The 12,476-nt window shown below is 38.7% G+C and overlaps 1 protein-coding gene across 5 annotated transcripts; it reads right to left on the minus strand.

Moving 5' to 3' along the window:
• Nucleotides 1-6,004: 6,004 nt before the first annotated feature.
• On the minus strand, nt 6,005-12,102 carry erlin1 (ER lipid raft associated 1). 5 transcript variants are annotated; one of them, XM_057342780.1, is made up of 12 exons: nt 12,008-12,102; nt 11,012-11,142; nt 9,814-9,895; nt 9,634-9,680; nt 9,476-9,537; nt 9,265-9,390; nt 9,061-9,134; nt 8,924-8,982; nt 8,706-8,797; nt 8,524-8,613; nt 8,359-8,438; nt 6,005-8,055 (listed from the first exon to the last, which is right to left on the minus strand). In XM_057342780.1, the coding sequence occupies exons 2-12, from the start codon at nt 11,116-11,118 to the stop codon at nt 7,828-7,830; spliced, it is 1,047 nt and encodes a 348-aa protein (XP_057198763.1). In that variant the 5' UTR covers nt 11,119-11,142; nt 12,008-12,102; the 3' UTR covers nt 6,005-7,827. The 5 variants fall into 5 exon arrangements, with proteins under 5 accessions (XP_057198763.1, XP_057198764.1, XP_057198766.1 ...); XM_057342781.1 differs by having other exon boundaries at nt 11,972-12,088; XM_057342783.1 differs by having other exon boundaries at nt 11,012-11,139; nt 12,008-12,077.
• Between the last annotated feature and the right edge of the window lie 374 nt (nt 12,103-12,476).

Below are 12,476 nucleotides of genomic sequence, written 5' to 3' on the forward strand. Positions count from 1 at the left end.
GGTGGAACTCGCTGTCTGCTGGGTCCTCTGTTGGCTGATTTGTTCTGTCATGATTCTCAATGAGGATCCAGATGCAGACAGCGTAGAAGGGGTTAACAGAATTTATTACAAAAAACACAAATCAAACACCCACGATGGGGGAAGACAAAAAGAGAACAGCACTATAACCACATATAAAACATAAACCAAAACTTCCCACGTGGGGGACAAAACCGGCGGACGAGGTAACCAAAAGAACCATATAAAACTGAGACAGGACTAACACTAGATAAACGCAAGACAGAGCAAAAACAATATATACGAGACAACTTACTAGAGCTTGAGACCAGGAACAATACAAGGTAATATAAAACGAATCAGCACAAGACAAGAGACACAAGGTTAATATATAGGGGAATACAAACGAGGGATGATAACACAGGGAGGGTGACGGGCAGGTGACAGGGATCAAACACTAAGGAGAAGCTAGGTAACGAGAGGGCGGGGCTAGAAGACGCGACACCGGAGAGAACGCATATTATTGTCAAGAGGACAATAATACGTTTCTCTCCACACATAACAAGGGATCCTGCCGTGAATCACGACATTACTGTTCTTTATGTGTGGACCCGACAATTTAAATCCTGAAAATTTTGTAGAGTGTGCAATCTTTAAATATTGTGTAAATGTTCAAATAAACCATTTTAGGAACCCGGTACTAAACCAGCGATGACAAGAATGAGAACAATCTTAAGGTCAAAAACAGAAATCAGCGATGAGCTCCGAGCTCAGACACTGACAGGTGTTATCAGCAGTGTTGGGAGTAATGCGTTACAAAAGTAATGCATTACAGTAACGTATTACTTTTTGCTGTAACGGAGTAGTGTAAGGCATTACTAATCAATTTTCAGTAATATTTTACTCGGTACATGTTCAGTACCGCTTGCGTTACAACAAACTTTTCGCCCGCGAGACATTAACAAATCAAAAATCCCGCAAGTAAGTTCTATTTCCTGTTCGTGAATAGACGCGTGTGGTGTCATTCATCTCCCTCTGGCTGGTGGAACTTTATATTTTGTATTGTAAGTTGTAACGCGGTATGATTTCAGCCTCTGAGCTCGAGGTCCGAGGCTATTGGCCCCGCCCGGTTCGCTGTAAGCCCCAGTGTTGCCAGGGTCGCGGTTTTCCCGCACAATTGGGCTACATTGAAAAAGTTGCGGGAAAAATTATGGAGCCGCTGATTGCAGGTTTTTGGGCTACTTTCATAATGTACTGCGGCCTCCAAAATGTTTATTTATATTCTAAGGATAAATGTTAATTGATGAGATTCTTAATGTGTATTCATACTTAGATGAGTACCTGGCAACTCCAGGACCGGGACCCGTTCTCGAAAGTGTGGGGGACCGAGCGTCTGACAGGCAGAGGCTACAGTACAGGGAGGGACGCGGGAGCTCAGCTCAACCAAAGAGGAATATAGCGGTGGTATTAGACAATGCATCCGAATGATGTTTTTACCGATGTTTCGTAAGGTGCATGTCACGTTGCACAATGAAAGAAATCACGCGTGAGTGTAAACAGTTGATTCTAACGCAGTGTTAATTTCGTTAACGAAAACTATGACGAAAAGTATTCGTTAACGACATGTTTTCACTGACGAAAACGAGACGATAACTAAATAAAAATGAATGCATTATAACGAAAACTGTAATAAAAATACTGACATTTTCGTCAACTAATAAAAACGAGACGAAAATATTCTTGTCCCACCTGGCGGACATCAGATTGCGCGCATGTGCTGCTTATCTCATATAAACGGCAGAGAGAAGTCTCTGGGAGAAGGGAAAGCATAGGTGTCTCCACGCGGTTTACAAAGCGTCTTATTTTCCTTCACGATCGCCGGTAAAACGCCGCAAACTTGAAGCGCGACTGCAGGCGAGTCACCCCGAAACACATTACGAAGGCAAGCTCAAGTGTTTTTATATGCCTATGTTAACTTAACACGAGCTGCTGCATAACGTGAAATGCAACAAAGTCAGCCAAAAGAAACCAGCGCCGTCCTCTACTGATTATAGAAGTGATGAAGTGAGTCGAACTGTACATTCCAACCAAGTATGTAACATGTTTGCATGACTAAAGAAATGTAATACAATTTATATAATATGTCTTTTTGAAAGCTATTCTCATTCATTGCTGTCTCAAGCAGAGACAGTGCAGCGCTTACTTCAAAGAGGCATGCCATGAGCCAATAGCCTTTGAGTGTGAGCCCTGTCAGAGCGTTTCATTGGTTGAATGAACACGCCCAACTTAACGAGGCAATTGAGTCAAATGGGACTGAATGAACTGGAACATGTCGTTCATGGTCTAATACTCTGCGTTCCAACAATGCATATCTAGTTACTGAACTTTTCTGAAAAATAAAGGTAATGACCTGGTTTAATTTTATTCTAAGGTGAAGTAAATTATGTCAAAACAGTTGAATCTTTGTATGGAACATTTAATTACACCAAGTAAATGATTTAAACCATTTAGATTTTAGTAGACTAAATATAATGTATATTTATTCGACTAAAATGTTTTTCATATTTCGTCGACTAAAACTAGACTAAAACTAAAATGATGGGGTTGACTAAAATGTGACTAAAACTACATTGCATTTTCGTCAAAAGACTATGACTAAAACTAAATCAAAATTTGCTGTCAAAATTAACACTGTTCTAACGGCTGCCAAATATCACGTTTGAGCAGCTATACGCATTACACAGTCTAGAACAACTAAAACATTGAGGTGCTTGTACACATTATACATATGCAATATATTTAACCATGCTTATTTCTTCAGCAAGTTTTTGCATGTCTTCCGAAGAGAAAACACGTTTCTCGTCCATTTCCGTGCGTGGCCTCGAGCACACATGGGATCTTTTTTAAAGGGACACTCCTCCCAAAATGAAAATTCTGACATGGATTACTCATCCTCTAGTTGTTCCAAACCTGTATGCATTTCTTTGTTCGGTTGAACACAAAAACATTTGGTAGAATGTTAGCAACTGAAAATTCTTTGGCATCATTGACTTCCATAGCAGAGAAAATTATAACGGTAGTAAAAGGTGACCCACAATTGTTTGCTTTCCTAAATCCCCCAAAACATCTTTTGAGTTCAGCAGAACAAAAAATATATACAATACCTAGGAAACCATTCAGATAAGTAAATATAGCAATATAAAAGTCTTTTGGCAATTATTAACTTTGATTTGACACCGGAAAATAATTGTGCTAGTTTTCAATCCTTTTGGGCAGGTTTTGAGGGGTCATTGGGCTGCTTTCAGGAAGCTAGTTAGCAAGATCCCTGTGACCAGCAGCAATGATGGTAAGGTAAGGTAAGCTAACGTTTACATGATGACTAGCTAGAATTCTATATAATAGTTCAGTGATGGGATGGGACTATTTTGTATTTAAGTACCTTTGAAAAAAATGTATTTTGTATTTAAATGTGTTTAATCTTAGTATTTTTGTTTTTTCAAACTAAAATACTTTTTGCCAATCAACCTCCGTATTAGACTTCATGGATGGTTAGTGTTTCAAATACATCCATTTGAAATACAAAATACTATTATTTTGTAATAGTATTTTGTATTTAAATGCATTTAATCTTAGTATTTTTTTGTATTTATTTTGTATATCCTAGTTAATTCAAGAAATCAGCAGTCTAGAGGTTGATTGGCAAAAAGTATTTTGTATTTTGAAAATACAAAAATACAAAGACATTTTGTCATTTTAGAATGTTAAGTTCTACTTCTGTAGTTATTTTGGTGAAAGTAACTTTTACTTGTAATTACTTTTAAATAACAGTAACAAGTAATCCGTAATGTATTACAGTTTGGAAGTAACTTGCACAACACTGGTTATCAGCGGGAGATATTAACCTCTGTGACATACCCAGAGACCTCAAAGCATTAGCCTACTTTCAAATCTTTACCTCCAAACAACAGACCCACACTGAGTATGAGTAAGTGGGTGTGCAAGTAGTGATAACTGTTCCCTTAGCAAGATAGAAGAAAAAAAACATTATTTGGACGAAACTTAACTTCCGGTAGACCTCCGCAAAGAATCTATAACTGTCCAGTAGTTTGAATGTAATTTAATAGCCTACAATAAATATATACAATAAAAATCCTAATATTATATCAAGTAAATATTAAATTAATTGTTATATTATAACCAAACACACACCGGAAGTTAACTTCAGGCCAAGAAAACGTTCAAGAAACCGTTTATATAAAGTGGTTTAAATATTAATTATTAGTGAAAATACATTTTCCCAACGTTTCATTATGCTGCCCATGTCCACAAGTTAGGTTGACATACTGTGATGAAAACACAACATCATGTCGTATGTCGTATGTCGAAATATCAAATTTGGGCATAGAAAAATCCCCTTTGACTGGTCTGTATTATTGTACTAATCAGAGCAGGCTGATAGAAACCAGGCTTATCATATATCAGAGAAGCTACCCCATGACTCCCTGGTAAATTCCGCCTGAATAACGCTTCAGGGGACGAGCAGACGATGAGCCAGACTCAACACAGAACACAATTGTTCAGGCTACTGCCAGTAATTCATAAATCTCATCATGGTTGTCATGGGAGCTGAGCTGTCTCTTACAGCAGAGTCCCTCCTAACACTGTGAAACCTGGGCAATGCCCTTCCTGCAATTCTTCCAGGCACGTCAGAGTTGCCGTCAGTCCTAAACAGTTTTACTAGAGAAGATACCTGATGTACTATTAAAATAGAATTCTTTCATGAAAAGAAAGGTTGATTATCATGAGGATTGATTCTGAGCATGCACACGTGGCTTGCTTTCTGAGGTTTGTACTGTGTCATTAAACTAGGGAAAGAATTTGGCCACCATCACTGAGCTGAGTAACACTGTGTGTGTGTAGTGATATATCCTGTATAAGTCATTTGGGAGTCATTCCTGTTCTCCTGTGAGTCTTTTATTGAAGTCAGTTCAGTTGGATTTTCCTTCATGAAGTTAATAAGAATGGTAACATCTCAAGTAAATGATTTTACATTAAACGATACTTGTAGACAACACTGTATGTGTTTAAACGACAATAATGTTTATGTCAACAACAAAAAGGATAATAAAATAAAATCATGAATGAGTCTCTCCACCTACACCCCCCACGTTTATTCTTGGTGGAGCCATTTCCTGTATATCCCTGATGAGAAATGAAGGAAGGAAATATGTGGAGCATCCCGGACACGGTCACAAGCACACATTAACCTAAACATTTACATAAATTTTTGGGCCCATATAAAACACCCAATCTTCTTGAAACAAGGAACAAATTCTCTTTGTGGTATCTAAAGGTCTAACTTGGTTCTAATCTGGTAACATGTCAAAATGACTGATATTTATACAGGGGGTCCTTTGGGAGTTTAAATTTCAGTTCTCTCTTTAAGGTCAGACCTTTTTTCCCACCTCCTTGAGTGACTATTTCCTTCCTTTGTCCTTTTTGCACTCATGCAGACTGACTGAGTATAACTCCTGCATCAAAAGTCAAAGCAGGCATATATTTGTTACACTTGGAAGGCAAATCCTGTATTCGGACAAAACCTCTTACTGAAGCATTGTGAGTTCACATTAATATATTGGTCAATACTGATTGTTCATCAAGTTGTTGGGATATTTTTGGAAAATATTATCAGACTTTCCTAAAACAAAATGGCAGGAAAACATGATCAGGCCATAGGCAATTACTTGAATTTCAAACACAGCAGGAATGTTGAAACTTTTCCCCCCAACAACTAGGTTAACTATTTGAAAAGGTCAAGACACAATCTTTGACAATTATGTTGAAACACTTCACTGGTATACAATGATGAGCAATGAACTTCCCTAATGTGCAAGACAAGAAGTGTGATTATTACATACTATGACGTTTACGAAGCATCATGTACGGAAATTATCTTACCTTCACACCCTCGCTCTCTCAGCATCAACAGCAAAAACAGGACACGTCATTTCCATGGTATCAAAATAGGTTTTATTTCACAGAATTGAACACTGTCAAAACTTTGAAAATTTTGCATATAAATGTTTTAAAACTAGGAGCTTAAATTATGCTGACATAAAAAAGTGACATTCACAGAGTGGGTTTATTCCAGGGCAGTCAAAGTTTCATCTTCTCATTTCATTAATCATAAGAACCAAAGAGATCTGTATCAGGCTTCGCGTTTCCTTTAAGCTTCTAAGATGTTTAAACTTGCATCCTGATAAAAACTGTAGGAACAGAAGAGAAGCCACATAACCAGTGTAACAGGGATATACTAAGAAAATGTACTAACTAAATTAAATGAATGCTTGTCCAAAAGATGTGAAAATATGACAGGTGCATTTGACTCAGATGTCTGTGAAGTGGTCAGAGGCTTATGGTACAGGGTTTCAAAAAAATCAGGTCATTCAAGTTAACATACAGGCCTCTATTCCTGAGAGAGAGAGCACCAATAGACACGTATCATTCAAAACCTTGTCTGGATGGTTTGATTTAATGCACTGTGATTATTGAAATAGACTTAGGCAGACACCTTGCTCATTTGACTTTCTGTTGTTCAGTCTTTTGATTCCTAAAGAACACTTGCCTCCCCTAGTGGTGACATCTTGAAACTTCTGTGGCTATAGGACATCAATGGACTGTGACAAACATAACATTTTTAATGCATGATAACTTTCCAGATGTATATTTGTAATGCATCTCAGACATTGTATGGGTAAAACTCTTTAGTGTCTATTAACACAGCAGCCCTTATTTTAATTAGATTCCCTTTCAAACATATTTCAATTAATGACAAAACATGCAAGAGGTCATTTCCAGTCGGACCACATATTATCCAACCGCTGTAATATCCATCTCATAGCTTTTCAAAGCCACAATCCCTGGTTTTCAAACTTTAAGAAAACAAAAATGTAAGCATTTCACCTTGAAAGCCCCACACCCATGCTCAGTTTGTGAAACTTTCTATGAATCAACAAATCAAATCAGCATCCACAGGGCACCCATAAACTAACACGCCAAAAAACACTACACTAAACCCACTACTTCTGACATTACTTAAAATTTGCACAAGAGTAATCACATAGTTATTTAGAGAGATTGTGTTCAAGATTAAGCAAAAATTAAGATGGAAAACTCAAATGATCGAGTTCAATTTTTAAAGAACTACTTTATGTAAAAGCCACTGATCTCTCCAATTGTGGCTGAACTAAATTTATGATTTTAACTGTAATAAACTTCTAAAATCTCCTAAATAACAAAGAAAAGGGGATGACTTCTTAAATGTCCTCCATTTGTAGCTGCGCTTCCTTTGATCTCAATTAGTGTGATGCCTTTCATATCCAGTAACGCAAAAGGCTCTAAATGTTCACATACTTCACACAGATGCATCAGCCTGCATCAAACAAACATCTAACATGGATTTGAAAAAAGTAAGCAAGTTAAGAGCAACAGTTAGAGAAAGAAAAAAGCATGCTAATGCAAGCCATTGCAATGTATAAAGATATGGATTACGACAATTCAATCTGGCAATATTCAGTAGCACAGATGAGACAACACTTCAAAAATTTTGCCTCATCTTAAGACATTTTGTTTCCGTCCACACGTGACTGCTGTAAAACCACAGCCTCGGTGTATTCAGCTGACTGACTCACAGTACCAAACCCCACTGCAGCACGAGAGTGAAAAATATCCATGTCAGCATGCCACACAAGCACCCATGCCCCACAAAGAAAGAGATTGAGAAAGAAGAAAGAGTGTGGGAGGGTGGAGTGGGAGGTACAGCTCTCCCCCTCAGTGGCCTTCTGTGGCTGTTTTGGGCTTGGATGCTTTCTTAAGACCCTCTTTCATACTCAGGGACTCCAGCTGCTCCATTGAGTCAGCTGCACCCTGGCTTGTGGTTGTCCGGGAGGCGCTGGTGTCTACAAACATGTTCGGGATGTCCTGACCGAAGTAGATCTTGCTGTTTGCTGCTATGGCCTGGTATTTCATCAGTTCCAGATACTCTGGTGTCAGCTTTAGCTGTGGAGGAGGGAGACAGGGATCTGATAAATGACCCGAGCACATCCTGTGTGAAATCGTATCTATTGAAAGAATGTGTGAGCACGCCTCCATGTCTTTACAGTGAACGTTAGCCCCGTCAGCTACAGCTTTGAGTTATATATGAAGTTATATTGTATTTGAATTATTTAAGGACCTAAAAAAAGTTTAAAACTATTAGATTGAATTATGTGCAAACATAACTGTGTCAATACATCACGTTTGTTCAAATAAAAATGACAACACAACAAGCACAAACGTCAATGACAACATTGTGTATTTTACCCGGTTGGCTTCAGAAAATTGTGCAGCAGTGTAATACTCAGCGTCTGCTCTCGCTTTCTCCCTCGCCAGGAAAGCAGAATCTGTCAAAATCAAAAACACCATTCGATAAGCAACGCACTGGGACACATGCCGTGAAAACACTCAAAGTCTGCAGGTACATCAGACCTTCTATTTCAGAGATCTTTTTCTCTGTTTCCTTCTCCATCACTTTTTGCTGGAAGTTAATCTCTGCCACTTGAGCCCATTTCTGAGCCTCTGAAAAAGAGCAGGATGAATGAGAACAGATGCCCCAGTGTTCCTCTAGAATCTTCACACGATAAGCATGAATATATCTGTAGGACTTCCACCTATGATAGCCTTCTTTCTCTCAGTTTCAGCTTCCTTCTCCACCACTTTCTGTGTCTGAACTGTGATGAGTAGTCTGGTCTTCTCTGCTTCCCTGCAGACAATTGAATAAAGAAAATCATGATGGTAAGTACATTTTTTGAATGGATTATGAAAACTGGAACTGTTTTAAGTGAAAACGTGTCATAAAAATGAATCACATCTAAACAAGCTAACTCACATTAGCTCATAGTTCCTTCTAATTGCCTCAGGAATTTTGGGTTTGGTGACTCGCACAGCCTGCAAAATACCATGCTAAGGTGTGATTTGCCATTAAAGTAAAAACTGAAACCACAGAGACTGTAAAAGAAACCCTACCTGAATAGTGAGTCCGGGAGCCATAGCATTCAAGTCTTTCTGCAAAGCCGTCTTGAGGTTCTCATCAATTATATCTAGGAAAAAAAAAAACTACATGAACTAAACTCAATAACTTGAGAGTATACAAAAAACAAACAATTAGTTAGCAGGAACTGCTCTATATATACTGGGCAGAATGAACTGTTTGAGACATCAGTAACTCACCGAACAGCTCTATATAGACCTCCTGCAGTGTGTGTACGCTGCAGAACTGGTTCAGCTCATGGTGAATTTTGTTGAAGATGAGAGTCTTGTCATAATCTGCAGTGTAGTTCTTCACTATGTCAATTACTGAAAAGAAGAAAAGTAAGGTGCATAAAAAGGACAAAATAACCTCCTATCAAAAAAATAATCAAGGCCCGGATTAGGCTCTTACCTGCTGATGGAACCAGCATGTTGACCACTTCAATTCTGTCAAAATAGATCATGACACCCCCACTGTGGAAGACAAAGTTGAGTCCCACAATATATGCCAATGGCCATTATTATCTATTTTATGCCGTTTTAGCGAATACCAACAACAGGAAGGTTTACCTGGTTCCACAAGGCACATTTTTAATTTCATCCGTCTGCAGAGTTGTCTATAAAAGTGACAAACGAAAGGCACAAAATCTTTAAAGCCTCAAGACAAACATCCCCACATATGTTCCCATAATTGTGCAAAACTGCATAATGGTGAACATCCACAGCTGTAGTAATAAAGGATATTTGTACCTGCACTGATCTGTATGAAGTAATGAAAGGCAGCATTATATGGTATCCCGGGCCATTAGGATTGGTTAGCAAAGCTCCTCCTCTGAAAATACACGTAAATGGCGATTAACATTAAATTAAACAAATCCATGAAAATAATGATCCATAATGAGTAAGGGAGCAATGGAGCAGGATTTATTCGCATAAAAATAATATTAAAGGTAATTGCACATAGAATCCAAAATTTGCATCCAAAATTTCTGCACGTTAAAAAATAAATACGACTTCACGTTGTGTCAATTGCATTGACACACTGCCTACGATATTTTCGTGCGTCATAAAACATTTGGGACCGGGTTTGATTTTCAGTGTTTTTCGCATCCGTAGCAAACATTTTGAGAGGTGTTTTGACAATTCAGAGACGCCGTACAAGCTAGCGACAAAATCCAAGGTGTCCTGTGTGAGTCCACTTCGTCTCGCAGCACAAAGTACTGTATGAGAAACAAAGTGCGGATTACAAAAACAGAATATAAAGGAGAGACTGTGGCAGATGAGCAGATGATTGCGGAACAGCTTGATAACAGGATATTTTCTAGCCACGGTGCCAAAAGCAAGAAGACCATACTTCAACATTTAAAATCCAGGAGACCCACGGGGTTTCGGGGTTCCTGGGGCTGGTCACAGTCTACGTCGGTCCGTTCACAATTGCGTTCACTGGAGAAACTGAAATAGGCTACTGGAGTGACAGGAGAAATAACAAAACGGATGGATGGCGGCAGATGGGTGTTAAAAACGGGAGACTCCCGGCGAAAACAGTGTTGACAGGTAACGTTATTCAAGAAAATACATGTAACATTATGCAAGAAAATGCAGGCAGAGAGTGAGCACAGCCTACCTAGCGAGGTACTGTCAATGCGGGATGAAAGAGATAAAGAGAGAGGCTAACCCTGCAAACGCAGGGTCAGGCTGTATTGTTTTGCGAATTTTTTCGCAACGGATTAATTAATACGCATCGGACTGTGCAAGGTTTCTGTGCGTGACGAATTTTTAGGATGACGAATTCGAAAAAAAATGTATACAAAAATTTCGGACTGTATGTGCAAACACCTTTACACCCTTACATTATCACCATCTAAACTGAGATGCTTAAAGGTGGCTTGAAATGATTCAGCCATTTCTTCACCATTTTCATTACATCTAAGCTCTCAGTGCAACTCACCTGTAATAAACCGCCAAATGTCCCTCTTCAATCTTGTGTATGGAAGAATGTAGCAGAATGGCCATAAAACCAGCCAATACTGCAACAACAGCTCCAACATGTGCCATTATCCCTCACCCAGCATTCACCTGCTGAAAGAAAAGTTTGCAGATATGAGAGCTGAGCTGATCCCTATGATAAACACACGATTTAGATTAAAAAAACACACAATATAAAACACAGATCAGCCTGTGCTTCATAACCCCCACTCCTGTGAGCCCACACACATACAAATCTATAATCTCTGAAGAGCTGCAAAGCAAACCGAGATAACAGGCTTTCAAAGTCCATAAGGGCCACCCACTGCCCTACAGACACGGAAGTACTGTGGCAGTGCAATGCAAATATATAAACACAAGCTACATTATATTCTCCCATATCGCGCATGCATCAGTGAGAACTTTGACACCCACAGCTACTTTAGGAGACGAATGTTAACCATAAGCTGTCAGTGAGCCTGAATTGCAGCCTCTGGCTGTGTTTCAAAACCCAGTGAGCTGCAGCCTACCTAGACATATTTTTAGGCACCACAAGCATTTTGTAGGCCGGCAACTGGCAAGGATTTAAAACACAGTCCCTCCATGTCCTGTCCTGTTCGTGTTGGCAAGCGACTTCCTCAATTAAAATGCTGACTCGCCCTTTCTACTGTACACCACACAACTGATAAAGGTTTTCTTACGGTTTAAACATAAAGCTACAACTACAGTTTATTAATGCTGTTCTAGCCCCCGTAAAACCGCCACCCTAGTCATACATTAATAAATTCAAGCTAACCAACGCCCGCGCGCTTCCCATTCCAAAGTCGCTACGGTTGGCTAAGCTAATAATTTGAAATACAAGCAAACCTTGTGGCAAAACGAGCTTCTGTCAAGTTAAACGGGGACACACGAAGGGCTAATACAAACCGACAGATGCATTTACCGATCATTCATTTAGTTCACTTTCACTGGACATTACTTTATTATTCACGAGGCGCTGCCCAACATTGTAGGTTGAAGGTTCCTTGTTGCAACGCTTTGTGTGAATCTGACACACAGATCATTTCCCTTTCAAAGCCTGCCTCAAATACTCTTTCAAAATAAAAGTCATTATGAGCTATTGTAGTGATTTTTAATTCTGACCGATTCTGACACACAAAATAACCTGATTTAGCAGAAAAAAAGAAAATAAATGAGAAACAATGCAATTATATTATATATATAATTTATTATATTTGCTTATAAGTAGTAGATGTAGTTCGTGTATAGTTTGGTTAATACTATTTTACTAATACTATTTTACATTAATTATGAGTATTAAATGACCAATATTGCTAATAAAACTTACTTAATTTACTTACTTATATAATCATAAATATAGCCTCTTTTCTGTTGTTTAAATGGACCCATCTACTTTAAAAAGTGAGCGTTTGATATTCTAACAACGT

This window comes from Triplophysa rosa, linkage group LG9, assembly GCF_024868665.1.
Source record: "Triplophysa rosa linkage group LG9, Trosa_1v2, whole genome shotgun sequence".
Taxonomy (NCBI): domain Eukaryota; kingdom Metazoa; phylum Chordata; class Actinopteri; order Cypriniformes; family Nemacheilidae; genus Triplophysa; species Triplophysa rosa.

Excerpts from the sequence above, each read along its gene's own strand:
- erlin1 (XM_057342780.1), bottom strand. The coding sequence starts at position 11,118 with ATGGCACATGTTGGAGCTGTTGTTGCAGTATTGGCTGGTTTTATGGCC. Across the intron at positions 9,135-9,264 it reads GGTCTATATAGAGCTGTTCG|ATATAATTGATGAGAACCTC; the intron begins GTGAGTTACTGA and ends TTTTTTTCCTAG. Across the intron at positions 8,439-8,523 it reads AAAGATCTCTGAAATAGAAG|ATTCTGCTTTCCTGGCGAGG; the intron begins GTCTGATGTACC and ends TGATTTTGACAG.